The sequence below is a fragment of the Pogoniulus pusillus genome, chromosome 10 (genome assembly GCF_015220805.1).
Source record: "Pogoniulus pusillus isolate bPogPus1 chromosome 10, bPogPus1.pri, whole genome shotgun sequence".
NCBI lineage: Eukaryota > Metazoa > Chordata > Aves > Piciformes > Lybiidae > Pogoniulus > Pogoniulus pusillus.
Window position 1 is genome coordinate 6,659,698 of NC_087273.1, and position 27,886 is coordinate 6,687,583.

Consider the following 27,886-nt stretch of genomic DNA (forward strand, 5'->3'; position numbering starts at 1 on the left):
GGAAGGAGCTGCAACGGCTGGGAACTCATTGCATGACAAGGGGTAATGAGCAGCTATTTGCTAACAATGCTTAGGCCAAGTGGCATCTTACTAACCTGATTACTACAGAGGTTTTCTTCCCCAGTGCCACCGGGAGAGGCTTTTTATTTGTTTGTTTGGGGCTTGGGGTTTTTTTTTTGCTTGCTTAGAAATAATTTCATGCAAACTCACAGCCAATGCTCTTTTAAAAGCAGGCAGAGAGAGAGAGAGAGGAGAAAACTGAGCAAGCAGAACTCTTGACACACGAAATATATTTGCAGTGAGGTCACTACAGAGAAGCAACACCTGGCTGTGGGAAAAGATGAGTGGATGGGGAACTGGGCCCCTTCTTTTGGAGCAAACAAGCCAACTTGCTTCACTGTGGAGAATGTAGGGGCCCACCAAAAATAGTACAGGAGCACTGAGCAGCTGGATAGCAGGGTATGGGGACAGAATATTTGATAGACTTCAAGGACTGAAAATTAAATAACATCTCCTCCCCCAGCCCCAGCTTCTCCCTGCTGTTTGAACCTCAAGGCAGGGACCTAAAAAGGGCTTTAGCAGAAGTTAATGCAGAACATCACCGGGTAGGGTGTCCTTGCCCATGGCAGGGGGGTTGGAACTAGATGATCCTTGTGGTCCCTTCTAACCCTGACTGATTCTATGATCTCACTTTGCTGAAGAACAGCAGGTCCTGCATCTGGAGCTGGCAACCTCAGTCACAAACCCAGGCTGGGTGCAGAGTGGGTTGAGAGCAGCCCTGAAAAAAGAGACTTGGGGGTGTTGGTTGCTGAGAAGCTCCCCAGGAGCCAGCAGTGCCCTCATGCAGCCCAGCAGGCAGCTGTGTGCTGGGCTGCAGCCAGAGGAGTGTGGGCAGCAAGGCAAGAGAGGGGATTCTGCCCCTTGGCTCTGCTCTGTTGAGATCTCATCTCCAATCCTGCCTCCAGTTCTGGTGTCCCCAGCATCAGAAGGACACAGAGCTGCTGGAGTGAGAACAAAGATGATCCAAGGGCTGAAGCACCTCTGCTGTGAAGACAGGCTGAAGAAGCCGGGGGTATTCAGCCTGGAGAAGATTCCAGAGGGACCCTAGAGCTGCCTTCCAATAGCTGAAGGGATCCCGCTGAAAGGCTGCAGAGAGACTTCTCCTGAGGGTGTCCAGAGACAGGGCAAGGGGGAATGGTTTGAAGCTGAGGAAAAGCAGGATTAGAGCGGATCTTAGGAGTAAGTTCTTCAGTCTGAGGGTGGTGACATTCTGGAACAGGCAACAGGCTGCCAGGGAGGCTGTGGTTGCCTCCTCCCTGGGAGTGTTCCAGGCCAGGTTGGACGAGGCCTTGAGCAGCTGAGTCTAGTTGAGAGGCATCCCTGCCCATAGCAGGGGAGTTGGAGTAGATGATGTTTGAGGTCCCTTCCAACCTGAGCCATTCTACCATGCTAATTACAGCTGGCACATTTGCAGCTGCCTGGTACCCCCAGACTCACTGCTGCAGAATTTGGAGAGGGAACCCAACAGCAGTGTGGGATTTCCAGCTGCACTCTAAGCAATGAATGGAGGTGTCAGGTTCCAGTTAACGTTCTCAAGCACACACACTGTGTCTCTGCACCAGTGAGGCTGGCTGGAGCTGCCTGCCACTGAGGTGGGAGCTTATGGCTAATGCAGTTCCTGCCAGTTCCCAGATTCATGTGATAGTTACTGAGATGCAGCCACATCTGGAACTTGTCCAGAGAAGGGTGACAAAGCTGGTGAAAGGCCTGGAACACAAACTCTATGAGGAGAGGCTGAGGGAGCTGAGGGTGTGCAGCCTGCAGAAGAGGAGGCTCAGGGCAGACCTCATTGCTGTCTGCAACTATCTGAAGGGAGATTGTAGCCTGGTGGGGGGTGGCCTCTTCTGCCAGGCAAGCAGCAATAGAACAAGGGGACACAGTCTCAAGTTATGCCAGGGAAAGTCTAGGCTGGATGTTAGGAGGAAGTTGTTGGCAGAGAGTGATTGGCATTGGAATGGGCTGCCCAGGGAGGTGGTGGAGTTGCTGTCCCTGGAGGTGTTGAAGCCAAGCCTGGCTGAGGCACTTAGTGCCATGGTCTGGTTGACTGGCCAGGGCTGGGTGCTAGGTTGGTCTGGATGAGCTTGGAGGTCTCTTCTAACCTGGTTGATTCTATGATCTGAGGGAGCACAGGAATATGCTGGGCACTTGGAATGTCACTAAGCTTGTTTCCATGGTGATGCTACAGACCTCTTTCTGTGCTGTTATTCAAACTACTCCAATCTTACAAAGAGCTACAGTGCACAAGTGGACCAAGCCCTCCCTAATGAGTATCACACACAGCATTCATTGCCTCTGGTGTCAGGAACAATCCTCAGCATAAACAGCAGGCAGCTTTCACAGCTTGCTGGGTAATTTCTCTAGCCCTGCTCTGTCATTATGGAAATACCTGTGGGACAGTGTGGCAGCAGATTTGTTTGGTATCTGTTAGCATAAAACCACCTGGGGAGCTCCTGCACACAAGCTGACCCACGTCTCTGAATGCACAGCAGGTGCCTATGGTGGGGACAGTACCTATGGTGTCTCAGTTCTAATTCCCAGAGACTCAAATATGTTTGATAGAACCAAACAACAATTTATAAGTGCCCTTTCCTCTTCTCCCTCCTTTCACGAAAGAAAGGAATTAGATGTAGAAAGAGGAAAAGGTAAGCACAGTCAAATAAATCATCTCACTGTGACTTGGAAGTTAAACAGAAGAAAAGTTTAACAATAAATTAAAAGGTATCTGAGGTGGGGAAGTTACAAAGGTATAGGGAAGGGAAAACAAATACCAAATGTGTGAATAAAAGCAGATTTTTGGATGGTAAGGGCTTTGTCTGCCTCGTGGGTGATGGCCACGTGGTAAGAACCAGGGACAGGATGGGGATGCTGGTAAGCAGAGAGAGAGAGAACAGGCAGTCCCCCTGCTTTTATAGGCCTTTAGACAAGAAGGGGGAGTGGGCTAACCATGAATCACCTGGTGGTGTTCAGACCCACCCCTGGGGAGGGGTCAAGACCACCTAGGGTCAGGTTCAAGGTCGCTCCCCCTGGAGGGTTAACCTTGTACACCAGGTGACAGGGTTCTGCCTCTAGGAGTAAATATTGATCTGAGGAATGCCACTGCCCATGAGGAATGGCAGCCAGTAAAGGGGCAAAAAACCCTTGCTCCTCAAACATGTAAATAGATGGTTTTTTTTTCTGCTGAAGTGCAGCAGGCACCTCACTGCAACCAATCTCATGCTGACAAAGGGGTGCTGGTATAAGGGTGGCTACCAGAAGGATGGAGACTTCGTTTTTCCAAGGAGTCCCATGGAAAAGACAAGGGGTGATGGAGACAAGTTGCTGCTTGAGAGCTTCCCATTGAACTCCAGAAACAAATGTTTCCCTATGAGAACAGTTAGACACTGGAATCACCTCCCAAGGGAAGCAGTGGAGTCCCCTCCACTGGGCAGTTTCCAACTTCAGCTTGCCAGGCTGCTGGGCCAGCTCACTGCAACCTTGGTTGGACCAGATGAGCCTTGGAGTTGTTAAAGGTTGGACCAGATGAGCCTTGGGGTCTCTTCCACCCTGGCATTCTGTCACTCTGTGTGCTGCACTGTGGTTTCCTTCTGGAGCCTTTGTTTCTGCTGCTCAGCAGGGTAACTTTGTCAGCTCTAAGTGCTCTCTCTGGGTGCATGCTGCTCTCCCAGGAGCTTCTCTGCCAACTGGAAAATGCTGGGATGCAAATCAGCTGCCTATGGGGGAGGAGCTGCTATTTTGCAGCTTCTGTAAAACCCTAAAATCTTCCTTTGATTCTTCAGAAGAAATGAAATGTAGATTGTTTCCTTGAAAAACAGGATCCACTGCTTTGGAAGCAGCCCTTCATTCCTGGGCTCCTTTAAAGCTAAGGACATCAGACACCAAGCGGGGTTAATCACACAAACCAGAGGGCAAGTCTCAACCTGAAGGCAGTTCTGGGTCTGGTGCATCTGCACTAAGTGATGCAGAGCAGTTCCTGCCTAAGCACTGTTTCCACACAGCTTTGTTGCTCCCTGTAAAGCTCCTCTGGATTGCTGCAGCCCTGCAGAAGTGTCAATCACGTGCCCAGCAGTCCCAGCAGGCAGCCCTGTTCTGCCCTGCACGTTCTGGGTTTCTTCTGACTGTGCAACCAGCAAGTGCCTGCCCCACTTCTCACATCTCCTTGCTGTCGATGTTAGCCCTGCATCTCCTACTGCAGCCATCTGAAACAGCAACCCAAAGGAAAACCAAAGGAGTTATGGCCCAGCACTGTAATTCCAGCAGTGCAAACATCTGTGCTACTCCAGCACCTCCAGAAGCCAAGCAAGAAAGGCATCCTGGGCAGGAAAATCCAGTGCAAAAGGATGCTCAACAGCTTCTTTGCCTTCAGCTAAGCACAGGCAGGTGGATGGGATGGCCTCTGTGCCATCTGTTAAGGGACCCTTTTCTGGGAAGCCCTCCCTGCTTCTGGTGGTACCATTTTTCAGAGGCTCTTACACTGCTTTGGCTGTGCAAAACAGAACAACTCTTCTTTACAAACCCTCCCACTGGACCCACATCCCTTGGGCCTTTCCTGAAAGAGTTCTTCTCTATACAGGCTCCCAACAAAGACTCTGAGCCCAGCATTGCTGTGTGCCTGTCCAAGGGGGTGGGAGGACTCATCAGCATGCAGAGGCAGCACTTAAAGCAAATCCCCCTGGGGTCCTGCATGCTGGGGTGTTGTGGGCATTCCCACTTGCAGTTTCAAAGGTTAGCTGCTGCACTGCTCTGTTGCTACCCTGCTCTACCAGCCACTCCTGGAAGAGCTGCTCCACCCAAAAGAGCTGTTCCAGCTCAATGCTCTATGTGAGTTGCTGCTTTATTTCATGTTCCTGGTCTCTGCAGCCCTCCTCCCCACTTAGTGCTGCTGCTGTGGCAACAAAAACCCTATAAACCAGGGCCAAGAACACCCACACCTGCATTGCCCTGCTCACAGAACCACCTCCCCCTTCTTGAGACTGAAACTTGCTGCCCCAAAGGAACTAAAATGGTCCTGGCCAAAACCAAGAGCTGCCACCACTTCTCCTGCCTGCCTCTTCACCTTCAGAAGCTGCAAAGCACCTTCCTGCCTGGACCATAGATTTTGGGCAGTTTTTAACAGAAAGAGAGGTGCACTGAAAGTGCTGGCCTGGTTGTGTGTGGGGAGGTGGACAGGCAGAGGGAGATGCCCCAGCAATACCAGGCTAGGCACCTCAGTGCCTCAGAGTGACCTCCAGGTTTGCCCGTTTGTCCTTTACTACCTCAGACCTGCAGAGTGAACTATTCACAACTGAGCAGTCCTGTTGCTCCTCATCTACTGGAGTTTAAAGGACAGCCCAAGTGTGCTCCTTGGCTTGAGAGCATGTCCACACAAGCACTCAGCCCTCAGCCCACTGATGCAAGTGGTCAAGGACAAGGTCCCTGGCTGTGGGTGACTGGATGCAAGTCAGCTGCCTGCAGCAGAAGTGGATGGGACTCAAAGAAACAGAGATTTTAGCAGAGATTTCCAAGCTCATTTTTGAGCAGCTACCAAATTCTCTTGGCCTGTGGTAGGATTTTTTTTTCCCTCCAGGCATTTCTCACATGGAATTTAATAATGAACAAGGTTAAACCCCAAGAAATTGCAACAGCATCCTTTTGTGGTTAAAGAGACAAAAAGAAGCTTCAGTGTCTAACCTAACCCCTAGAGATCAGAGGATGGAATCCAAGTATTGCTAGGATCTGGCAAATGAATCAAAACAACTTCCACCCATTTAATAAACTTAACTTCCACTAGAGGTTTTTTCATTCATGTGACCAGGTGAAGAAAGCCACTTCCATCTCCTCACAGGCTCACAGGATGTCAGGGGTTGGAAGGGACCCAAGGAGATCATCGAGGCCAACCCCCCTGCCACAGCAGGACAATACCATCTGACACAGAGCACAGAGGAACACATCCAGACAGGCCCTGAAAGGCTCCAGAGAAGGAGATCCCATGATCTCCCTGGGGAGCCTGTTCCAGTGCTCTGTGACCCTTACAGGAAAGAAGTTCCCCCTTGTGTTGAGGCAGAACCTCTTTTGCTGCAGCTTACACCCACTGCTGCTTGTCCTATCCCAGGGAGCAGTGAGCAGAGCCTGTCCCCCCCTCCTGGCCAGCTCTCAGATAAACATTTATCGAATCCTCTCTAAGTCTTCTTTTCTCCAGACTAAGCAGCCCCAGGTCCCTCAGCCTCACCTCATCAGCCATGCCCTCCAGTCCACTCATCATCCTCATAGCCCTCTGCTGGACTCTCTCCAGTAGATCCCTGTCCCTCTTCAACTGGGGAGTCCAAAACTGAAGGCAGTACTCAAGACAGGGTCTCACCAGGGCAGAGCAGAGAGGGAGGAGAACCTCTCTTGCATTGCTGGACACACTCTAATACACCCCAGGACCCCACTGGCATTCTTGGCCACAAGGGCAATCTCCTCCTTGTAAACCAAATGCAACCTCTGCTTGGCCTGTCAAATTTCCCCTCCCTCCACAGCCACTTAAAGAAGTGGATGATGAAAGAGCAGGCATTGGTGGGCTACAGGATGTTTAATGAGTGCTGCAAAAGTCATTCTCAGGCTGATATTGAAACTGGGACTTCTTGAGCAAGCTGGGCTACTGTGCTGGTTTGAGGCTAATTGGAATAGTTTACTGAGAGAAATTCAATCCTTAGCTGTGAGGAGAAAGAAAGAAAACCCAACAGTAGCCTATATCACTCATTCTCCTGCTGAGAAATGCAACTAGCCAAAATATAGATAAGACACTCACTCCTCACACACTGCTCAGTTAGCTCTAGCTTCTGTTCCTTCTTTCTGGCAGAAGGGCAAGGACACCTCCCACTAGAACAGATCACTCCAGGCCTCATCCAACCTGGCCTTGAACACCTCCAGGGAAGGAGCATTTACAACCTCCTTGGGCAACCTGTGCCAGTGTCTCCCCACCCTCACTGCCAAGAATTTCTTCCTCATCTCTAGTCTCAATCTCCCCTCTTCCAGCACAAAGCCATTGCCTCACATGCCATCAGTACAAGCTCTTGTCAAAAACCCCTTCCTGGATTTCTTGTAGGCCCCTTTCAGGTCCTGGAAGGCTGCACACTGTCACTGAAGAAGTCCCAGTTTCAGTATCAGCCTGAGAATGACTTTGGCAGCATTCATTAAACCTCCTTTTCTCCTCTAACCTCCTTGTCATCTTTTTTTGACATCTCACCTCAGATCTCTCCAGATTTAGCAGGTGAGATAAAGGGGGGCTGTTGATCTGGTTACTTCTGAAGGGAGGGAAAGAGGGGGGAGGGGGTTGGGTCAGAGCCTCCTGGCAATCTGATTGCTTTGGGAGGGGTATTGTGTTTCAGTATTACTTTTAACCTGTATATAACTGTATATATTGTGTATATATATGCTTGCAAATCGTGCTAAGCTGTAAATGTAGCTTCACTCCTTAACTTCCAGCTGGCTGAGACTAATCTGAGTGATTTCATGGTGTGAGGGATTGGGTAATTCCCAAACTATCACAGCTAGTAGGAGGTGTCACTGCCCATGGCAGGGGGTTGGTGCCCAGGTGGTCAAGAGAGCCAATGGCATCCTGGCCTGTATCAGGAACAGGGCGGCCAGTAGGACAAGGGAGGTTCTTCTGCCCCTGTACTCAGCACTGCTCAGGTCACACCTTGAGTGCTGTGTCCAGTTCTGGGCTCCTCAATGCAAGAGAGATGTTGAGGTGCTGGAAGGTGTCCAGAGAAAGGCAACAAAGCTGGTGAGGGGCCTGGAGCACAGCCCTGTGAGGAGAGGCTGAGGGAGCTGGGGGTGTGCAGCCTGCAGAAGAGGAGGCTCAGGGCAGACCTCATTGCTGTCTACAGCTACCTAAAGGGAGGCTGTAGCCAGGTGGGGGTTGGTCTATTCTGCCAGGCAAGCAGCAACAGAAGAAGGGGACAGAGTCTCAAGTTGTGGCAGGGGAGGTCTAGGCTGGATGTTAGGAGGAAGTTGTTGTCAGAGAGAGTGATTGGCATTGGAATGGGCTGCCCAAGGAGGTGGTGGAGTTGCTGTCCCTGGAGGTGTTGAAGCCAAGCCTGGATGAGGCACTTAGTGCCATGGTCTGGCTGAGTGGATAGGGCTGGAGGATAGGTTGGCCTGGATGAGCTTGGAGGTCTCTTCCAACCTGGTTGATTCTATGATCTTGAAGGTCCTTTGCTAAACCATTCTGTGAATCTACGAAATTCAGCCAAGCCATCAGACAGAGGACAAGGCTGAAATGATTTGCTACCTAACCCATTCCCTCCCTCCTCCCATTCCCTCACTGCCACATCTAGCAGCTGCCAGGGGTGATGCACTGCAGGGCTGTGCACCCCAGGATGGGGTTTGGTGATGGTAAGAGATTTACTGAAACTTTCACCGATACCAACGACCCAACAACAACTTCCCTTTGGCAATGCACACTGAAATGCTCCTTGCAACTGCAGTGGCATAATCCCAGTTGAAGTTCCTCCCTCTTTTTTTTTTTTTTTTTTGGATCTTCCCTCCCCCCAGGTAAAATCCTGAGCACAGCCCACAGCAGACATGACGAGACAGATACAGGGCATTGCTGAAACTCTGAGTCACGGCCCTGCCGCTGCATCTACACCTAGGTGAGATGGCAAGAGAAACAAACAGGAGGCTACAGTTGCACCTTTCTCAGAGCCAGAGCTTTGCTGCTCCCACACCTGCTGAACAAACCAGAAAGCCTGAATGTTCTCTGTACTTAGAATCATAGAATCAACCAGCTTGGAAGAGACCTCCAAGCTCAGCCAGGCCAACCTAGCACCCAGCCCTGGCCAATCAACCAGACCATGGCACTAAGTGCCTCAGCCAGGCTTGGCTTCAACACCTCCAGGCACAGCCACTCCACCACCTCCCTGGGCAGCCCATTCCAATGCCAATCACTCTCTCTGACAACAACTTCCTCCTAACATCCAGCCTATACTTCCCCCAGCACAATTTGAGACTGTGTCCCCTTGTTCTCTTGCTGCTTGCCTGGCAGAAGAGCCCAACCCCACCTGGCTACAGTCTCCCTTCAGGTAGTTGTAGACAGCAATGAGCTCTGCCCTGAGCCTCCTCTTCTGCAGGCTGCACATCCCCAGCTCCCTCAGCCTCTCCTCTCAGGGCTGTGCTCCAGGCCCCTCACCAGCTTTGTTGCCCTTCTCTGGACACCTTCCAGCACCTCAACATCTCTCTTGAATTGAGCTCTGAAAGCAAAAAAATAAAACAGGGATTCCAGTACCTGAAAGAAGCTACAGGAGAGCTGAGGAGGGACTTTTGACAAGGCCTTGGACCGACAGGATGGGAGGCAACGGACTTGAGCTCAAAGAGGGGAAATTGAGACTGGAGATGAGGAAGAAATTCTTGACAGCAAGGGTGGGGAGACACTGGCACAGGTTGCCCAGGGAGGCTGTGGATGCCCCCTCCCTGGAGGCGTTCAAGGCCAGGTTGGATGAGGCCTTGGGCGAGCTGGGCTAGTGGGAGGTGTCCCTGCCCGTGGCAGAGGGTTGGAACTGGATGATGTTGCAGGTCCTTTCCAACCCAACCCATCCCATGAATCTCTGACCCTTTCACTTGTGGAGCCACAAGCAGCAGAAGAAAGCCATCCAAACATTCCAAGGCATGCTCTGCAAGTGCTTTCCTGCTGGAGCTCTGTGGAACACACACAGGTAGATGCCAGGACAATCACTTAGCTGCACTCGTGCAGGTAATTTCTTCTGCTCTACCAGAGAGGCATCAGGTATGATGAGTAAAAGAAGCAGGAACTGAGGCAGTGATGTAATTTACAAACACATACAGCTGGCTAGAAACATGTGGAATTTAATTAAGCTTTGAGACATTCTGCCAGCCAAGAAAGAGGGAAAAAAAAACAAACCAACCCAAAACCTGTGGGTGATTTTCATACTTATCAAAATAAGGAACTGTTGAGAACCATTAATAATGTGGGTAAATGCTGTCTAAGCTTCCCACACTCAACTCTGCCAATAAGCTTTAATTTTCAGCTGCAACAATCCTGCTATTCCAGTCTGGAGCTCCTCCAGAGCAGAGATATTTAATCAAGTCACGCTGTGAACTCGTTCTGCAACGCATCAAGCATAAAAAGATCAATATGGAACACCAATTTTTATCTGTTAGGCTTGCCTGGGCCAAGATCAACAGCTGAAGATGAACCCACACTAAACTTTAGCACGAGGGGCACTTCTGAAGCAGGAGGTGACGTTTTCACACGTGGTAAAGAGTGAAGGAGGCTTGAGAAGCTGTGGTGTAATGGCATTTGCTGTGAACAGTGTGCTTGTGAAAGAGCAGAAAGTGTTTTTATTGCTTATTCTTGAAAGCTTCACAGACTCTCAGAGCATTACAGAGCAAACATCTTCTGCCACCACACTGCCACAAGGGCTCCTCTGCGGGTCTGTGTCACTGCAAGTGACACTTTCTCTCTTCAACAGCTCACCACTTCTGGAGAGCAGGTAGACAAACACAGAGTTTGTTTTTCCTATTTAAGTGAATAAACCAGAAAATACCACTGCAAAAGCGCTGTTCCACCTGAGCCCCTGGCTCCTGCAAGGGTTTGGCATGAAGGAATCTCACAACCTCCACCAGCTTTCCCCAGCAGGCTCGCAGAGCCTTTCACTGACCTTCAAAGTCCACGTCCCCAACTAATTTGGTCTTCCCTGTAAGAGGATCATGGATGTGGTTGATGCCTACGTCAATCACAGCTGCACCTTCTTTGACCATATCAGTTGTAATCAGCTTTGGGATACCTGGAATCATCAAGAGACATTTGATTAACGTAGCCAAGAGGTCTTAGGTCAGCACTTTCAGACTATGCACATGAAAGAAGACAACTCTTTCCCTTGAGGATTTCTTGATACACCACACACAGCAAACAATTACCCCTCACTTCCACACAGGTTGGGTGTTGAGAAGGAAAAGGCCTATTTGTCCACTTGACTGAGTATTTCCAGCTAAGCCTGTGCTCACAAACACAGCCAGCATGACCTCAGTGAAGCAAGTGCCTGCTGGTTTGTGGCAGTTTCAGAGCACTGTCCTGGTGACAGACTCTGATCTCTCCCACATCTTAACTTGAATCCTGTCCTGCTGCTTCAGCAAACTGGGAGACTTCCCTGCTTGACCTGAGGGCCTGGCCTCAATGCTACATCCCTTCAGCACCTCTCAGTGCGCTACATCTGTGCAGTGTCCCGGGCTAGGATTTTGCTGCTATGAAGAAACTCCAGCTAAACAAAACTCCACCTAAATCAGAGTGCTTCCACAAGCTGCATTCTGGGTGAGCAGACATCTGGAAGTCCATGCCTGGACAGCTGCAACAAGCCAAGTGTCTCCTGGAATGCTAAGTCAAAGCAGCATCCGAGACCAAAGTCACTACTAACAACACTAGATCCTGACAGATCCCATCACACCTTGACTGCCACAGCTGTGATCTCTTCTCCTTGTTCACTTCAAATGACCTCCTCAATGTCTTTCCTGCTGTGCAACCTCCGAGTGATGGAAAATCCCAACTTCAGGATTACAATTTGCCTTGCTTCTTGAGCAATTCTGTGAGAAACAGAGGTCCCCAAAGACAGAATCTAAGCTTCCCTGTCCCCACCAAAGCAGCTTTCTATCAGGTGGAGAGATGAATAAAAAGGGAGAAGAAAGCAAATGCACAGGGTTTGAGCCTGTAGCTTCACTGAAGGCAAGCACTGGTCCACCAAGGGCTTTGGCTCCATCTGAAGTGCTGGATGACAGCCAGGCAGTCACTGCCATACAGGCAATACAAGAACCTTCCTGGCTCTGCTTTTCTCACTCCCCCATAGGACACAAGCTTGAAACTCTGCTTCTACTGTTGAGCAAGCCAAGACCTCAACTTCTTTCCTGTGCCATCTGATAACATCTGGCTGCGTCTCCTCCAACGTTGCGCAAGCAGCTGCGGGCTGGCTGCTCCCCGGGTCCCGGCTCAGCCCAGCGGGGGGAGCTGATCCGAGGCCGGCAGGGCTGGGAGCGCCTTAACGGAAGCTGCACAGTTACACCCTTTGTGAAAAGGTTTGATAATAGGCCAAATACTTAAGAGCAACAAATAAACTAACCCCCAAACCAAATGAGCAGATCTGTTTACTTAAGCCTGCTTTACATAGCAAGCAGGAAGAGATAAGCCTGAGAGCAGCTGTTCCTCAAATGCACTGGCTGGAGGACAGGGGAGAGAGAACCTTGCCCTGGTCATTTTTGTAGAGCACGATGAATCAGGTTTGCAAGGAGAGGAAAGAAAGCCCTGCTTAATCCTGGCGTGGGGACAAGGACTGGAAAACAGCCAACTGCCAGCATTGCTAAGCAGCCACTGCCAGAGTAAGAGAAGCTGACAAGCCAGCAAGCCCTACTCAAGAGGATCACAAATCACATCCTGAGTTGTCCCAGGAGAATTTCATCTGGCATTTGGCAACCCAGTTGCTTCTCTTTATCCCCTCCCCAAACCTAGCAGGCAGATGAGTCTTCTCCCTCAAGGCAGACAGCAGAAGCAGCAGGCTGACTAGGCTAAGACTGCCCACTGCCTCCACTGCCCTGGAAGCACTGGAGTGGGCTATGTGAGCACCACAGGTGAAGCTGCACTTACTCTTCTACTACAGGCCTGGGATGATGGCAAGAAGAAGAGAACCCATGAGATGTCTGCATAGACAGGGACAGCAGGCAAAGGTAGGAAGGCAGCTGTGCTCAGGAGGAAACATCATGCTTTGGCCAGAAATCCCAAAGCTGTGTGGTAGTGAAGGAGCTGAGAAAGCTCCACCTGGAAGCAGAGACACACAGTAAAATATTTTAGGGAGGGGTAGGCTGGACAAGAGCAGCATTGTTGGAACTTGTGATGCAAGAAGCTGGAAGGGAATGGGAGGGAAGGAATAAATAGCATGGATAGCTATGATGAAAGGAAACAGGGAAACTGGGGTCGCAAGGCTGGGGGCAAATAAGAGACAACCAGTAAAGGTGAGTATTGTTAGCTCAAGAGAAGAACCAGAAGCAGCAGAGCTGAAGTGTTATGAAAGCCATGAGTGCAAGTGGATAGAAAAGCCCTCAGAATGCAGAGGGCTCTTCCAGAAGCACTACCTGGGCAGGGATAGTGAGAAGAGGAATCCTGCTCTTGCACCCAGCCACATGCAGAAAGCTGTTTTCCATCTAGCAGCTGGTTTTGCCTGGCAGGGTAGAAGTTACCTTTTTTTGCAAGAGCCACTGAGCAGGTTCCACATTCCCAGCAAGGTGTGATCCCAAAGGCACAAGGTTCCCTGTGCTCAAGTAGCAGGAGGCACTTTGGAGGGATTCCACCTTCCTACAGCAGCCACCAGGGTCTATCTCCTGGTGTGTAATGAGAGCTGCATTGTGCTCCTGCTACACAGGACACCGAGACCCAGGCAAAGAACAAAGGTGGGTGGATTGCTACGGAAACGTTTGACCAGGAGCACAGCTGCTGACAAACTGATCAGCATAAGAAGTGAGGATTAAAGTGGAAGTGGTGACTTTGGATGCAGTTACTCCTTCAGTTCCAGGCAGCACACAGGTTATTATCTTCCACTCACTGTGTGTGAGTTCTGCTCAGGCCCACAGCTGAGTCACCATCTGTGGGACAACTGAGCTGGTTCTTGTTCCTGACCTGGCATGAAAAAGAGATAGTGCTGAGAAGCCCTGAAGCAAAGGGCATCTCACCTCAACAGGAAGTGATGAGCTTCAGACAGGCACCTATCTGTCTCCATCTAGACAATAAGTAAGCAAGAATTTGGTCTTGAGGATGATGAAGTGGAAGGAAGGGAGGAGAAAAGAGGAAAGACACATTCCTAAATGGTATGGGAGAAGGAGGACACCCTGAGCTGTGAAGGGACACAGAACTTAGCCAAGGTCCTTAGTGAGCTGGATTGCTTAGTTTGGGTATTTTAACCAAATCTCTCTTTATAATAACCATAAACAAACCCCAGAGGCTGCTCAGCAGCAGAGTTCTGCCTGTTCCTTTGTCCTAGCCCAGTTGCACCGCAAGTGTTTCACCCTACTTTGCTTTAAGAACGTGGACACTGATCTTCCTGACCCCTTCCTCCAGGCCTTTCCCTCTCTCTTCCTCTTCACAGGGTCATGGTAACAGAAGCAAAATGCAATTCAGCCATTAATCACAACTGTTCCCAAGGCACAGAAGGGAATGATGCCACTGTTTCACAAAGGCAGCCTGCAGCTGGTGGAAAGAAACCCTCCTGTCCGAACGCCAGTGACTCACGGGAACCTTTGCATTTACATAATGAGAGCTGTGTAAACTATGCACAGGCTGCTTCCCAACCTGGAGTTCACTCTCAAGTCTCCCTAAGGGAAAGGTGTCACATGTGAGGAGAAACACTTTATGAGTCTGCAAATGTGAAGGGCAAGAACAAAGCAGCCAAATCCCTCACCCTCCTTACAGCCAGAAACCCTGCTGGCTGTGACACCCTGGCAAGCAGCAGCACCAGCTGCCAGAAAGGTCTGGCAGTGCCACCAGCACCAAAGGCTGCATTTTGGGTGTCAAACGTTGGGGCTGGAGGAGTGACAACAACCAGCATTACCTGCAGCCACTATGACAATGTCAGCCAGCTGCGTGTGGATCTTGAGCTGCTCTCTCGGGGTGTATCTGTGAGTGATGGTCACTGTAGCATCGCCTGGAAGGAAGAGATTGGCAAGAAGCTGTCATCTAAAAGGCCTGCAGAGTGCTGACTGCCAGTGCAAACGACTCTGGTACACTGTCAGCAGCACAGATGCTCACCAGGTATGTCTGGGGGTGCAGCACAGGCAGAACACTCACATCACTTGCTGGCCACACACAGGGAGAAAGCATTGATGCTTAACAACTGTCACAGGATCATTTCACTCAGAATCAGAGACTCACAGAACTGTTTTGGTTGGAAAAGAACTTTAAGATCATTAAACCCACCCATCAGCCCATCACCACCACGGCCACTAAAAACCATGTCCCCAAGTGCTGTGGCCACACCTTTCTTGAACACCTCCGGGGATGGGGACTCCTTGGGAAGCCTGTTCCAATCCCTGACCACTCTTGCAGCAAAGAAATTTTCTCATCTCCAACCTAAGCCTCCCCTGGCACAATTTCAGGCCATGGCCTCTCCTTCTATCAGCTGACACTAGAGAGAAAAGACCAACCCCTGCTCCACTACAAACTTGCTCCTTTACCAGCTTTGTTATATGCAGCAAAGCCAGCATGGACTTTCTTACTGATATTCCCTCTCAAGAATCGATCTGGCTGATAACCTGGCCAGCAAGAGGAGATGACAGCTGAGGCTCTGCTCTTTGTAGACCCTGACTGCTTAGGGATGAACCTAGTAGCTAGGACAACAAGGACACTCCTGGGCCAAGTGTGATTGCCTGGAAACCCTGCTGAGCAGTAGCTACATGCAAAGGTTCCCTCTCTGGACTGAAGCACTAACAGATCTCATCAAGGAGAGGCAGATATTTTGCACATCCTAAGCATCCAAACATCCTAAGGCATCATTTTATGTAGCTCAAGCACAGCAACAGGAATGAAAAAGACTGGACAGAAAGATGCTGAGATTTCTGCAGGTGTCTTAACCCTTCTTGTATCTCCTGATAAAACAGAAACAGTTGAACCCTTGCTTCACACCAGGCCAGGATGTGTTTGTAATCACAAACAGGAGCACAATCCCCAAAGATCTGGGGCCTGCTCCTGTGGGTATCCACATTTCTTGGCAAGAAGCTGCAAATAAACCCTTCTAAGACATGAAGAACCTCCTGCTATTTGATAGGGAACAACTTGTCATAAGGATAGGGACTCAGGTCTCCAGGTGTCACACTGCATCCAATAGCAAGGCGATGACTGCCCAAGAAGCTAATCAAAGGAGGCTCCTCCCAACACTTTCTCCATTTGGCCTGCAGAGTATTCAGCTTTTGCATCCCCTCACCTACACCTTCCACTCACTGCAGGCTCCTAAGCCACATTAATTAGAAGTGTTTGCCATCTCAGATGTTACCATCACCTCTGTCTCCTCTGGAATGGGTCATGCCTCTCTCTCATGTGGCCTCTTCCATCTCATCTTCACCCTGCTGTGTTCTCCCTTCTCTGCTCTCTCCCCCTTCTCTTTCAGTCCCTAAGGTGCACATCACCTCCTCAAAGCAGCAGATCAAGACATTTCCAGACAGTGAGAACAGAAAGGTACAGATGTGCACCAGCAATTCCATGGAATAACAGGGACTACCAGAAGCTAGAAGTCTCTCACCAACTTTCTGCAGCTTCCTGTGAATTTAACGTGTATTGAGAGCTCAGAGAGCTAATTGTCTTCAAAAACACCTCCACAGCAATCCTTTATGTGGCAGCAACATCTCAGCGAGGGGATAGAGCCTCCTGAACACCAAGGTTCCTTCAGCTCTCCTCCTCAAATATCTTTGGGACCATAAAACAACAACTCAGGCAGACAGAACAACTGAAGCAGGACCCAATGAGGTCTTGCTTATTGTTACTCCTCATGCTGCCCACCTAAAGCAGCTTGTCTCCAGCTGCTGGCTGCTTTGCACTCAGGCCTTGCACACGTTCTGCAGTCAGCAGCGCACAGCCTCTGTAGATGATGGGAATTTTCCTTCTCTGGGGGCCTCATTTTCCAACCATATTCAGAGGCTCACAGGATGTTAGGGGTTGGAAGGGACCCAAGGAGATCATCGAGGCCAACCCCCCTGCCACAGCAGGACAATACCATCTGACACAGAGCACAGAGGAACACATCCAGACAGGCCTTGAAAGGCTCCAGAGAAGGAGACTCCACAACCTCCCCGGGGAGCCTGTTCCAGTGCTCTGTGACCCTCACAGTCAAGAAGTTCCTCCTTGTGTTGAGGCAGAACCTCTTGTGCTGCAATTTACACCCATTGCTCCTTGTCCTATCACAGGGAGCAGTGAGCAGAGCCTGTCCCCCCCCTCCTGGCAGCCTTCAGATACTTATAAACATTTATCAAATCCCCTCTCAGTCTTCTCTTCTCCAGACTAAGCAGCCCCAGGTCCCTCAGCCTCTCCTCATCAGCCATGCCCTCCTGTCCCCTAATCATCCTCATAGCCCTTTGCTGGACCCTCCCCAGCAGATCCCTGTCCCTCAAACTGGGGAGCCCAAAACTGAGCCCAGTATTCAAGATGAGGTCTCACCAGGGCAGAGTAGAGGGGGAGGAAAACCTCCCTCGATCTGCTCTACACAGTCCTCCTAATACACCCCAGGATCCCATTGGCCCTCTTGGCCACAAGGGCACATTGCTGTGCCATGGTTCTTGTTTGCTCACCAATCCCTTTTTCCCCTGTAGCAGAACCAGGCCTGCTCTTCCCTGCTCTTGGCTAACAGCCTGGCCATCACACTCCAGCTTCTGAGGATTATCCTCCATGCAGAAAAGCCAAATAATGGACTTAGCACTAGATCCTGGAAGGAAAGGCTGGAATAAAACAAAGGAGCTTCCCAATTTAAATGAAAGAAGGGTGTCTGGCCCAAAATCATATTCATAACTTCCAAAAATATATACAGACTTACTTCTGTTGGAAAAGACCTTCAAGATTCCTAGATTCATAGAATGGGTTGGGTTGGAAGGGACCTTGAAGATCATTCAGTTCCAAACCCCTGCCATGGGCAGGGACACTTCCCACTAGCCCAGGTTGCTGAAGGCTTCTTCCGACCTGGCCTTGAACACCTCCAAGGAGAGGGCATCCACAGCCTCCCTAGACAATCTGTGCCAGTGCTTCCCCAGCCTCACTGTCAAGAATTTCTTCCTCATCTCCAGTCTGAATCTCCCCTCTTCCATCTCCAATCCATTGCCCCTCATCCTCTCACTCCCAGCCCTCACCAGAAGTCCCTCTCCATCTCTCCTGTCACCCCTATCTGCCTGTCCTGAGGCTGGTGCTTGCCCTGTATTCAGCAGAGTAAAACCCATAAAATCCCCAGTTACAAATAGTGACACCTTCTGAGAAACCAAATCAGGGCTACTTGCCCCTCGAGATCTTAGTGAGGAATGAGTCTGCAGTCAGCTCCTGCAACCAAGTAACTGCTTTCACTACCAAAGAGGAAAGGAAAGAAAAAGAAGAAAACCAACCAAAACCCAACCAAAACAGGCCCCTACCTTCCACAGAGAAGTCCAGAAGCTTACAGACACCTCAGGAAGGGCAGGGCTTCCATTTATTTATGACCAGGTGAGGCCAAAAGAGAAAATAAACAACTATTTTTACACTGCTACTTCTGCTGAAAGAAGAGGAATAGATGGAAGAGTTAAGATTCTGCATGCTGGTGCTGAGCCAAGTCGCTAGCTCATAAACCAGAGATGGTCTCTGGGCCTGCCCACACAACCTCAGCTGGGTTTTAAGAGTTTGGGCAGGGCTGGACCTGAGCAGATGTTGCCATCTGCAGGACACTGCAGCTTCTACATTCAAATCACCCCAGAAGCAGACCCCAGCTTTTCAGTTTTGTTGAGAAGATGTTACAAAACCCAACCTAAAAGTTACACCAAACCCTAAAGTCACTCCAGACACACAACCATGGGATTGTTGTGCTTAGAAACGACCTTCAAGAGGGTGGAGGAACACTGGAGCAGGTTGCCCACTGAGGTAGTTGAGGCCCCATCCCTGGAGATATTCAAGGTCAGGCTCAACGAGACTCTGAGCAACCTGATCTCATGGAGGATGTCCCTGCTGACTGCAGGGGGGTTGGACTGAATGACCTTCGGAGGTCCCTTCCAGCCCAAACCATTCTAGGATTGTATGATCATGGAGATCCTCTAACTCCAGCAAGGCTGGTGCTGTACCATGCCCCTCAGCAGCACAGAAACATCCAGGTTGGAAAAGCACCTCAGGATCACCAAGTCCAATCTAGAATCCTACTCTACAAGATTCACTTTAAACCACAGCCCCAAGCACCACATCCAAACGACTCTTAAATACATCCAGGGTTGGTGACTCCACCACCTCTCTGGGCAGCTCATTCCAGTCCCTGGCCACTCTCTCTGTGAAAAACTTCTTCCCAGTGTGCAGTCTAAACCTACCCAGTCTCAGCTTGAGGCCATTCCCCTTCCCTCTGCCTCCAACCACCTGTGAGAAGAGCCCAGCAGCAGCCTCTCCACAATGTACCTTCAAGTAGCTGTAGACAGCAATGAGGTCTCCCCTCAGCCTCCTCTTCCACAAACTAACCATCGCCAGCTCCCTCAGCCACTCCTCATAAGCTTTATTCTCTAGGTCCTTCTCCAGCTTTGTTGCCCTCCTCTGGACCCACTCCAGCACCTTCACATCTCTGCCTCGCTGAAACATCCCTAGGGATGGGGATTCAACACCTCCCTGGGGAGCCTGTTTCAGTGTTTCAGTTCAAGTGACCAAGCAGCACATTAACTTCCTTCACTCTCCCACCTTGCACCACTTCTCAACAGCAATTATTCAAACCCAGTCCCACTGCTGATAAATCCCTGTCCTGACTGATAGCCTGAGAAGATCTCTTTCAGCACCTCACTGTAGGTCTTGAACAATAAAAAAGCTTCCACTCCATTTGTGCTAACAGGTTAAAATTGCTGTAAATTGAAGAAGAAAGCCTGCCTGGTTTTTACTTGCTGTGTGCTTTTCCAGGCCAGAACACACTTCAGCTAGAAACAACTCCCTCACTTGGCCACCTCATTTTCTACCCTGACAGATGCTTCTGTTCCTAGCATGCAAATATGACCCTGCTAAGAAAACAAGTGCAAAGGACTGTTGTGTTACAGCTGTGATTTGGGTTTATGGCCACCTTTCCCATCTTTCTCTTAGCTCCACATCCCTGATCTCATCACAATTTAGCTTTATGAATTTTCTTTCACTGTCTGTCTCAGCTTTACCTCATCTGCTTTCACTCTCTTCTTCAATCGCCTTCTGTAGAGCAGCAGAGCAGAAAGCCAGCTGCAGAACACCACCTGAACTTCAGGGACAGCCTGGTCTGCCAGTCAGGAATGAAAACCAACCCAGACAACCTCAGCCACCAGTGTTTATCACCAACTACCTGGCAAATGCCTACTTAACACTAATTCAGTGTGAAAGAATACAGCTGTTCCTTTGTTCTCGAATTGCCAGCTGCTTTATGCTGTAGGCTGCCACTTGGTGCTGGGAAAACAAGAAAACTACCTCAAAAATAAATGCATTTCTTCAGAGTAAGATACCTCCAAGGACTTCACTCTTTCACCATCTGGATTCCAGCATGAGGACAGCTGAATGCTTTTCTGTCCCTGCAGTGAATGCCCAGCACACAACACAGAGAAGCCTATGAGGAGAGGCTGAGGGAGCTGGGGGTGTGCAGCCTGCAGAAGAGGAGGCTCAGGGCAGACCTCATTGATATCTGCAACTACCTGAAGGGAGGCTGTAGCCAGGTGGGGTTGGTCTCTTCTGCCAGGCAACCAGCAACAGAACAAGGGGACACAGTCTCAAGTTGTGGCAGGGGAGGTCTAGGCTGGATGTTAGGAGGAAGTTGTTGTCAGAGAGAGTGATTGGCATTGGAATGGGCTGCCCAGGGAGGTGGTGGAGTCACTGTTCCTGGAGATGTTCAAGAAAAGCCTGGCTGAGGCACTTAGTGCCATGGTCTGGTTGACTGGATAGGGCTGGGTGCTAGGTTGGGCTGGGTGATCTTGGAAGTCTCTTCCAACCTGGTTGATTCTATGATTAGTGCCATGGCTGCCAGTGAGGTGTAACACGTCAGTAAACAGAAGGTAGGCTGATGACTGAGAAGCACAACAAAGCTCCTCCACAGGCCAAGGAACTGGCAGACCAGCCCCTCAAAACAAGTCAAATCAGAACTACAAACCCAAGATGCAAGTGAACAAAACAGCCAAGGTGCCACCTCTCACCAAAGGTGACAGCCAAAACACTCAGGCAACTACCACAGGGTTTGTAACAAGTTGCTCCAAGAACTACAGGTCACCATCACCTCATCTCCAACTGAGAAACTTGCAAGCAGCTTGCAACATCCCTCTCTGTGTGGCCCAAAGCCTGTTTCAAACGCAGGCTCTGCTCTCAGTAATGAACCTGACCAAAGGTCTGCCAGGACAGGGCAGAAATGATGCTCATTTGCCTGGGAATGGAGATGAAACCAGAACCATGTGCTGCTGCTAATTACAATTCAAACACTGAGAGAAGTTGCAAATAGCCACTTTCCCACAGAGGGTGAATGGAAAACCCAACTCTATGATTAGTAAGAAGCTTTTAGTGTTTTATTATACTAATAACAGATTTCACTCTGCTCCTATTAAATAAATATGCCTGTGATGAAACATTCCTGTTTACCTCATTTGCACACACCACCAGGGCAGCTTCTAGCAGCTGCAAGAGGCTCAGTGTTCTATGGAAATCACATTTGGTTTTCTCTCTGCAGCACAATTACAGCAGCACACGAATGCCTTTCTAAGTAGAACGACTTAAAAGTATTTCCATTCCAGCCTCTAATTTCCAGGGGGATATAAAGTGCAGGAAAATCACACAGAATCACAGAATGTCAGGGGCTGGAAGGGAACTTCAGAGATCATCCAGTCCAATCCCCCTGCCAGAGCAAGATCACCTAGACCAGATCACACAGGAATGCATCCAGGCAGGCCTTGAGTATCTCCAGAGAGAGAGACTTCACAACCACCCTGGGCAGCTTGTTCCAGTGTTCTGTCACCCTCAGAGGGAAAAAATCCTCCTTGTATTTACATGAAACTTCCTCAGCTTCCACCATTGCCTTTTGTCCTGTCATTGGGCAGCACCCAGCAGAGTCTGGCTTCATCCCTTTATAAACATGAGTGAGGACAGTCCTCAGGCTTCTCCTCTCCAAGCTACACAGCTCCCTCAGGCTCTCCTACTAAGGAAGATGTTCCACTGCCTTCAGCATCTTTGTGGCTCCGTGCTGGACTCTCTCAAGCAGTTCCCTAAGGTCCTTCTGGAACTGAGGGGCCCAGAACTGGACACAATATTCCAGATGTGGCCTCACCAAGGCAGAGTAAAGGGGGAAGAGAACCTCTCTTGACCTACTAGCCACAGCCCTTCTAATCCACCCCAGGATGGCATTTACCTTTTTGGCCACCAGAGCACATTGCTGGCTCACACTCAAGCTCCCATCCACTAGGACCTGCAGGTCCTTTTCCTCTTCACTGCTCTCCAGTAGGTCAGTCCCCAACCTATACTGCTACATCCCTCAAGCCAGCACGTAAAGGCACAGAGCTCACACCAAAAAGGCCCTTTGTGGGTCACTGGGATGTAGTGACAATCATCACCTAGCCAGCACAACACAGGAGCCGTGTCACACAGATTTCTTACATCTCTGTGTACCCAGAAGCGTGCACACATCTATCACAAGCCTGAAATCAATACTACACAAGCAGGAGGAGAAGGCAAACAGCTCTGCTACTCTGCAAAAACTTCACACCAATCTCTGGAGCTCTTTAAGGCCACAGTAGCAGCCTGCCCTTAGCCTTCAGGGCTAACCAGCTTCATCTGTTTCAAAGGGAGGACAAAACGATGCCGTAACACCAGAGAAAGTCTAGTCCAAAGACTGAGAATCCATCAGACAATGTATTAACACATTTATCCCCTTGCTCTGTTTGCAAAGACTGTACAAGAAATGAAAGCTTTCTCTCTTGTATCTGAACCTTCTGGTCAGCTTTAATGATTGCAGACATTGAAACCAGAGTCATGTACTTACCTCCAGGCCTTTCATGCTCTCCATCAGTGTGTAAAAGCATCGAAATAGGCATCCCAACATTCTTAGATCTTCCAGCTACAACAACATTCTTCCCAAATGTTTGTATTCCTTGTGGGAAAAACAAAAAGAAAAGAGAAGTAACACAAAGAAGTTGCATCTCACTGTGCTGTTGTACCTAACCCCTCCTCTCAGTCACCACGATACAAGGATCTGCTGTCATGGACTGCTGATATCAACATGACTGCAAAATCCACAAGGCTGAACTCGAGGGATTAATCCAACAAACAACTTTCAGCTTTGAGAAACACAACTGGCAGCTCCTTCAGGTTCTCTGAATCATCACCCTTTGGAGGGACTTCATTGCCACAAAGGGCAGTGGAGCTCTTAGACCTCTCAGTAAGAACACACGCACTATACAGTGACCACTGCCAAATGCCTCTGCAGCCTTTACCCTTCCTGGTACTGAATGAAATGCTCCCAATTTTGTTGTTTCTTCCCTTTCCCCACAGTAATTCAAATCTCCTGTTTGCTAAATAATCAGCAATCTCACAGGAAGCTGCCTGCAAGGCCATAAAGGGCAGAAGTTGCCAAAGTGTTTCTCCAAATGTTCTACACAGACTGCTGTCTACACTTAATTATAGCTATGCTGCTGGCAAAAAGATCTCATCTGTTTGGCACCTCCTTGTTACTTAGATTAATCCTCTAAATGTTTGTTCTTCAATCAGCCCAATACATTTAAGTAACCCACAGCTTTTAACTCACACCTGACTTGATCATTCATTCTCTGAGATAAAAGGTGCTCCATAACATTACAGACGTGCTTCTGTTGGAAAAGACCTTCAAGATTCCTAGATTCATAGAATGGGTTGGAGGGGACCTTGAAGGTCATCCAGTTCCAAACCCTTGCCACGGGCAGGGACGCTTCCCACTAGTCCAGGTTGCTGAAGGCTTCTTCCGACCTGGCCCTGAACACCTCCAAGGAGAGGGCATCCACAACCTCCCTAGACAATCTGTGCCAGTGCTTCCCCAGCCTCACTGTCAAGAATTTCTTCCTCATCTCCAGTCTGAATCTCCCTTCTTCCATCTCCAATCCATTGCCCCTCATCCTCTCACTCCCAGCCCTCATCAGAAGTCCCTCTCCAGCTCTCCTGTCACCCCTATCTGCCTGTCCTGAGGCTGGCGCTTGCCCTGTGCCTCAACAGCACAGCCCTGTGTGCGTTTGGGTGTGGCTGGGGCTCTCACCAGTCCTCTGGATGATCTCCCAGACAGCAGCAGCAGTGGCAGGGATGATGGAGGGCTGGTCCAGGCACAGCCGGCCGATGTTCATGATGTGGAAGCCATCCACGTCCTTGCTGGGCGCGATGGCGTTGCAGACCGCGCGCTCGTCGATGTGACCTGCGGAGCACAGCCTGGTCAGGCAGCTCCTCACACCCAGACACACGAGCTGAGGCTAGCCAGGGGAGCTGTTAGTGTTCATTAGGAACAGCCTGCACCCAGCCTGCACAGCAGCATTCACGACTTCCCCTTCCAAAGCCACCTGCTGCAGAGGAAATGATGCCCTTTGGGAGCTGTGCTGAGACATGGAAGGTTCTTCTTCCCCTCTACTCTGCCCTAGTGAGACCACACCTGCAATACTGTGTCCAGTTTCAGGCTTCCAAGGTTCAAGAAAGACAGGTGCCTGCTGGAAGAATCCAGCAGAGAGCCACGAGGATGGCTGGGGAGCTTGAGCATCTCCCCTACAAAGAGAGGCTGAGAGCCGTGGGGCTGTTTAGTCCGGAGAAGAGAAGACTGAGAGGAGATCTCATCAATGTCTATCAACATCTGAGGGGTGGGTGTCAAGTGGAGGGGAGCAATCTTTTTGGTGCTCAGCAGCAGGATGACAAGGAACAAACTGAACAGAGAAGACTTCAACATGAGGAGAAACTTCTTTACAGTGAAGGTGACAGAGCCCTGGAGCAGGCTGCCCAGAAAGGTTGTGGAGTTTCCTTTTCTGGAGACTTTCAAAACCTGCTTGGATGCATTCCTGTGTGGACTACCCTGGGTGACCCTGCTTTGCCAGGGGGATTGGACTCGATAATCTCTGGAGGTCCCTTCCAACCTCTGAGTGCTTCTGTGACACAGTCAGTCCCAGCCTTTCACAGCAGAGGGACACTGGGCCTGTACTCATCTGCCTCTTTGCTGCTTACAGCTGAGGAAATGGAGAGTTTTTCATGCTCTATCTCTAATGTTTCACAGCCATCTTCCAGGCAACGAAAAGAAGACAGAGGGAACTCTCCATCAGAACAGCATCACAGCAGAAGTCAGGCACTACAGACATGCACAGAAGGGAAGTTCTCCTCAGGCAAAGATAACAATCCTCAAAGTTAAGCTGCTCCAGCTCACAAAAGTGCAAGAGAACAAAGCTATTTGCCGCTTCTATTTTTACCCCAGTGTTGATCCAAAGCCACACCTGTATGGGGTTGACTGCAAAAAAAACACAACCCCCCACACAACAACTGCAGCTCTGGAATAAGCAACCTCCACTGATGAGCCTTTTACAATATCCAGGCTTTATCTTCCTCCATTGCAACACAAATCAAAAGACTTTTGGAAAACAAACAGGACAGAATAAACTGTTGCAGTTGGAAGGGACCCACAAAGATCATCTAGTCCAAGTACAAGGACTGACTTAGCTTTCTGCCCTTCTGTTTCTGAAGTTCCTTAGGGAGAAATAAAGTGACTCAGTAACTGGAGGTGTATCTGACATCTCCTGTGGAGACAACTTCCTGAGCATCTTCACTTTGCAGTACCTTGCACAGTTAACAATGTAGCCCTGAACAAAACCTCTGCTAGTGATTAAATTACTCCAAGGTTTTTCTAAGTGAAGTCCTCAGCTGGCAAGTTTTAGAGGCTGGAGGAAGGCTACCTAGTCTTCAGGTACTTATTGTGACAGATGGACTGCAGCTTCAGAGGGATCCTCAGTATTTAGAGCTTAAATATTTAATATCTAGCATCAGACATTGGAACTGACTCAGCTGGAATGATCTCCAACTAAATTTCAAGACATAAGTGGCCAGACTCCACTTGGTGTGCAAGAGCTCCTTACTTGGTGTGCAAGATGCCAGGCTCCTCACTTGGGTTACACCTCCACCTTGTGGCCAACTTCTTTCAACAAGTGGCTGATTGCAGTTTGCTTTTGGCTAAAATGAAGTTTAATATACCCTTAAACACCACTTTGCCAGCTACTGCCCAGTGAGATTTGACAACAAACTAGGAGAAGAGAAATAAACTCCAAGAACACAGCAGATGCTTTTAGGACCTTAGTGCAAAGCTCACCTGGAAGATTAAGGACAGCACAGAAAACATGAGCAAGGATTTAAGGCAAAGCCTGGAACCACTGTGAGAAAGGCTACAGCAAAGCCTGGAATCACTGTGAGAAAGGCTATCTGCTAGACAGTGCAACTTAGTATGATGAAGGGGATGGAAGCAGGGTAAAGCTCCTGGAGATCAAGACAAAACAGTGCAATCTGTTAGAAAGCCTATCAAAGCCACAACAGACCCCACAATTTCAGACTGTTTTCTTTACATTGACAGTAACATTGAGTGGAACAAAAGGTACCTGGGAGAGGTAGCTGAACTAATAAACCACTAACTGTTGAATCCTTGTTGAGTTTGACTGTCATATCCAAGAGCTCTTCCTGAGAAACGTCCTTAGGCCTCAGTATGATCTCACTAGAAATGCCTGCAAAAAAGCCAGGAGACACATATTAGGATCTGGAAATTTACCTACAGACAGCTCAGTTGGTTTGGCCCAAACTCTGCCTGATGCTTTACAACTGCCTTAAATAAGCATGGAGGACTTGCTCACAATTCTGCTTCTCTGCCTGGTCTTTGATGCTCTTGTTTCTAGATGCCATGTACAAAACACACAGTAAAAAAGAACCTATAGTTTGGCATAGGAGCTCCAAAGTTAAACAACAGTTGAGGACTACGGAAAACAAATCCTCTAACTGTCCTGTAGCCTCTAAATGCTCTATCTGCCTTGCTGTCCTGCAGCCCAGACAGCAACCGTGTGCTGGGCTGCAGCAAGAGCAGCGTGGCCAGCAGGGCAAAGGAGGGGATTCTGCTCCTTTACTCTGCTCTCCTCAGACCCCACCTGGAGTCCTGTGTGCAGTTCTGGAGCCCCAAACATAAGAGAGACATGGAACTGTTGGAGTCAGTCCAGAGCAGGGCCACAAAGATGCTCAGAGGACTGCAGCAGCTCTGCTATGAGGACAGGCTGCAGCAGCTGGGGCTCTGCAGCCTGGAGAAGGCTTTGAGGAGACCTTGGAGTGGCCTTCCAGTATCTGAAGGGGCCCTACAGGAAGGCTGGGGAGAGACTATTGACAAGGTCTTGTAATGACAGGACAAGGAGTAATGGGTTTAAACTGGCAGAGAGCAAATTCAAACAAGGTGTTAGGAAAGGGTTCTTTCCAGTGAGGGTGGCAAGACACTGGCACAGGTTGCCCAGGAGGCTGTGGCTATTCCCTCCCTGGAGGTGTTCAAGGCCAGGCTGGATGAGGCCTTGAGTGACCTGTTCTAGTAGGAGGTGTCCCTGCCTATGGCAGGGGATTGGAACTGGATGATCCCTCAGATCCCTTCCAATCTAAACCACTCTATGATTCTGTAACTCTTCTCCACACTGACAGCAGCCACACTGAAAGTTACTCTTCATGGAATCATAGAAGTTGGAAGAGACCTTTAACATCACCGAGTCCAACAGTATCACAGTATCACCAAGGTTGGAAGAGACCTCACAGATCATCAAGTCCAACCCTTTACCACAGTGCCCAAGGCTAGACCATGGCACCAAGTGCCACCTTCCACCTAAGACCACCACAGAGCACCCTTGGCTTCAGAAGATGGAGTGGTCCCAGGGAGCAAAGCACTTGAGCAAATCATTACTTGAGTTGGCCTTATCAAAGAGCCATTTCTGAGCAGACACATACCTACAGCTGCAGCTGCTTTAATCTTGTTTCTGACATAGATGTGACTAGCTGGGTTGTCTCCTACTAGTATGACAGTGAGGTGAGGTCTCCTGTTCCCAAGGGATATCCAGGATTCCACATCCCTTCGAACTTCTTTCAGAACTTGGTTAGCAAGCTTTGTCCCTGAGATAATGGTTGCTTCATCACTAG

The 27,886-nt window shown here is 49.6% G+C and overlaps 1 protein-coding gene across 3 annotated transcripts in view; it reads right to left on the reverse strand.

The window, feature by feature from the left end:
• The window catches only part of MTHFD2L (methylenetetrahydrofolate dehydrogenase (NADP+ dependent) 2 like), a 34,892-nt gene that overhangs the window by 3,655 nt on the left and 3,351 nt on the right, over nt 1–27,886 (reverse strand). For 2 of the 3 annotated variants that reach the window (XR_010303654.1, XM_064149668.1), the window contains exons 2-7: nt 27,698–27,882; nt 26,329–26,451; nt 23,973–24,125; nt 22,731–22,838; nt 14,622–14,714; nt 10,698–10,823 (exon numbers count right to left, since the gene is read on the reverse strand). Coding sequence is in view for 2 of the 3 variants with exons in the window: in XM_064149668.1 (XP_064005738.1) it covers nt 10,698–10,823; nt 14,622–14,714; nt 22,731–22,838; nt 23,973–24,125; nt 26,329–26,451; nt 27,698–27,882 (788 nt within the window). In the remaining variant the exon portion in view is untranslated. Of the gene's footprint in view, nt 1–10,354; nt 10,556–10,697; nt 10,824–14,621; nt 14,715–22,730; nt 22,839–23,972; nt 24,126–26,328; nt 26,452–27,697; nt 27,883–27,886 lie in introns of those variants that run through there. The other variant, XM_064149667.1, reaches the window with a different exon arrangement.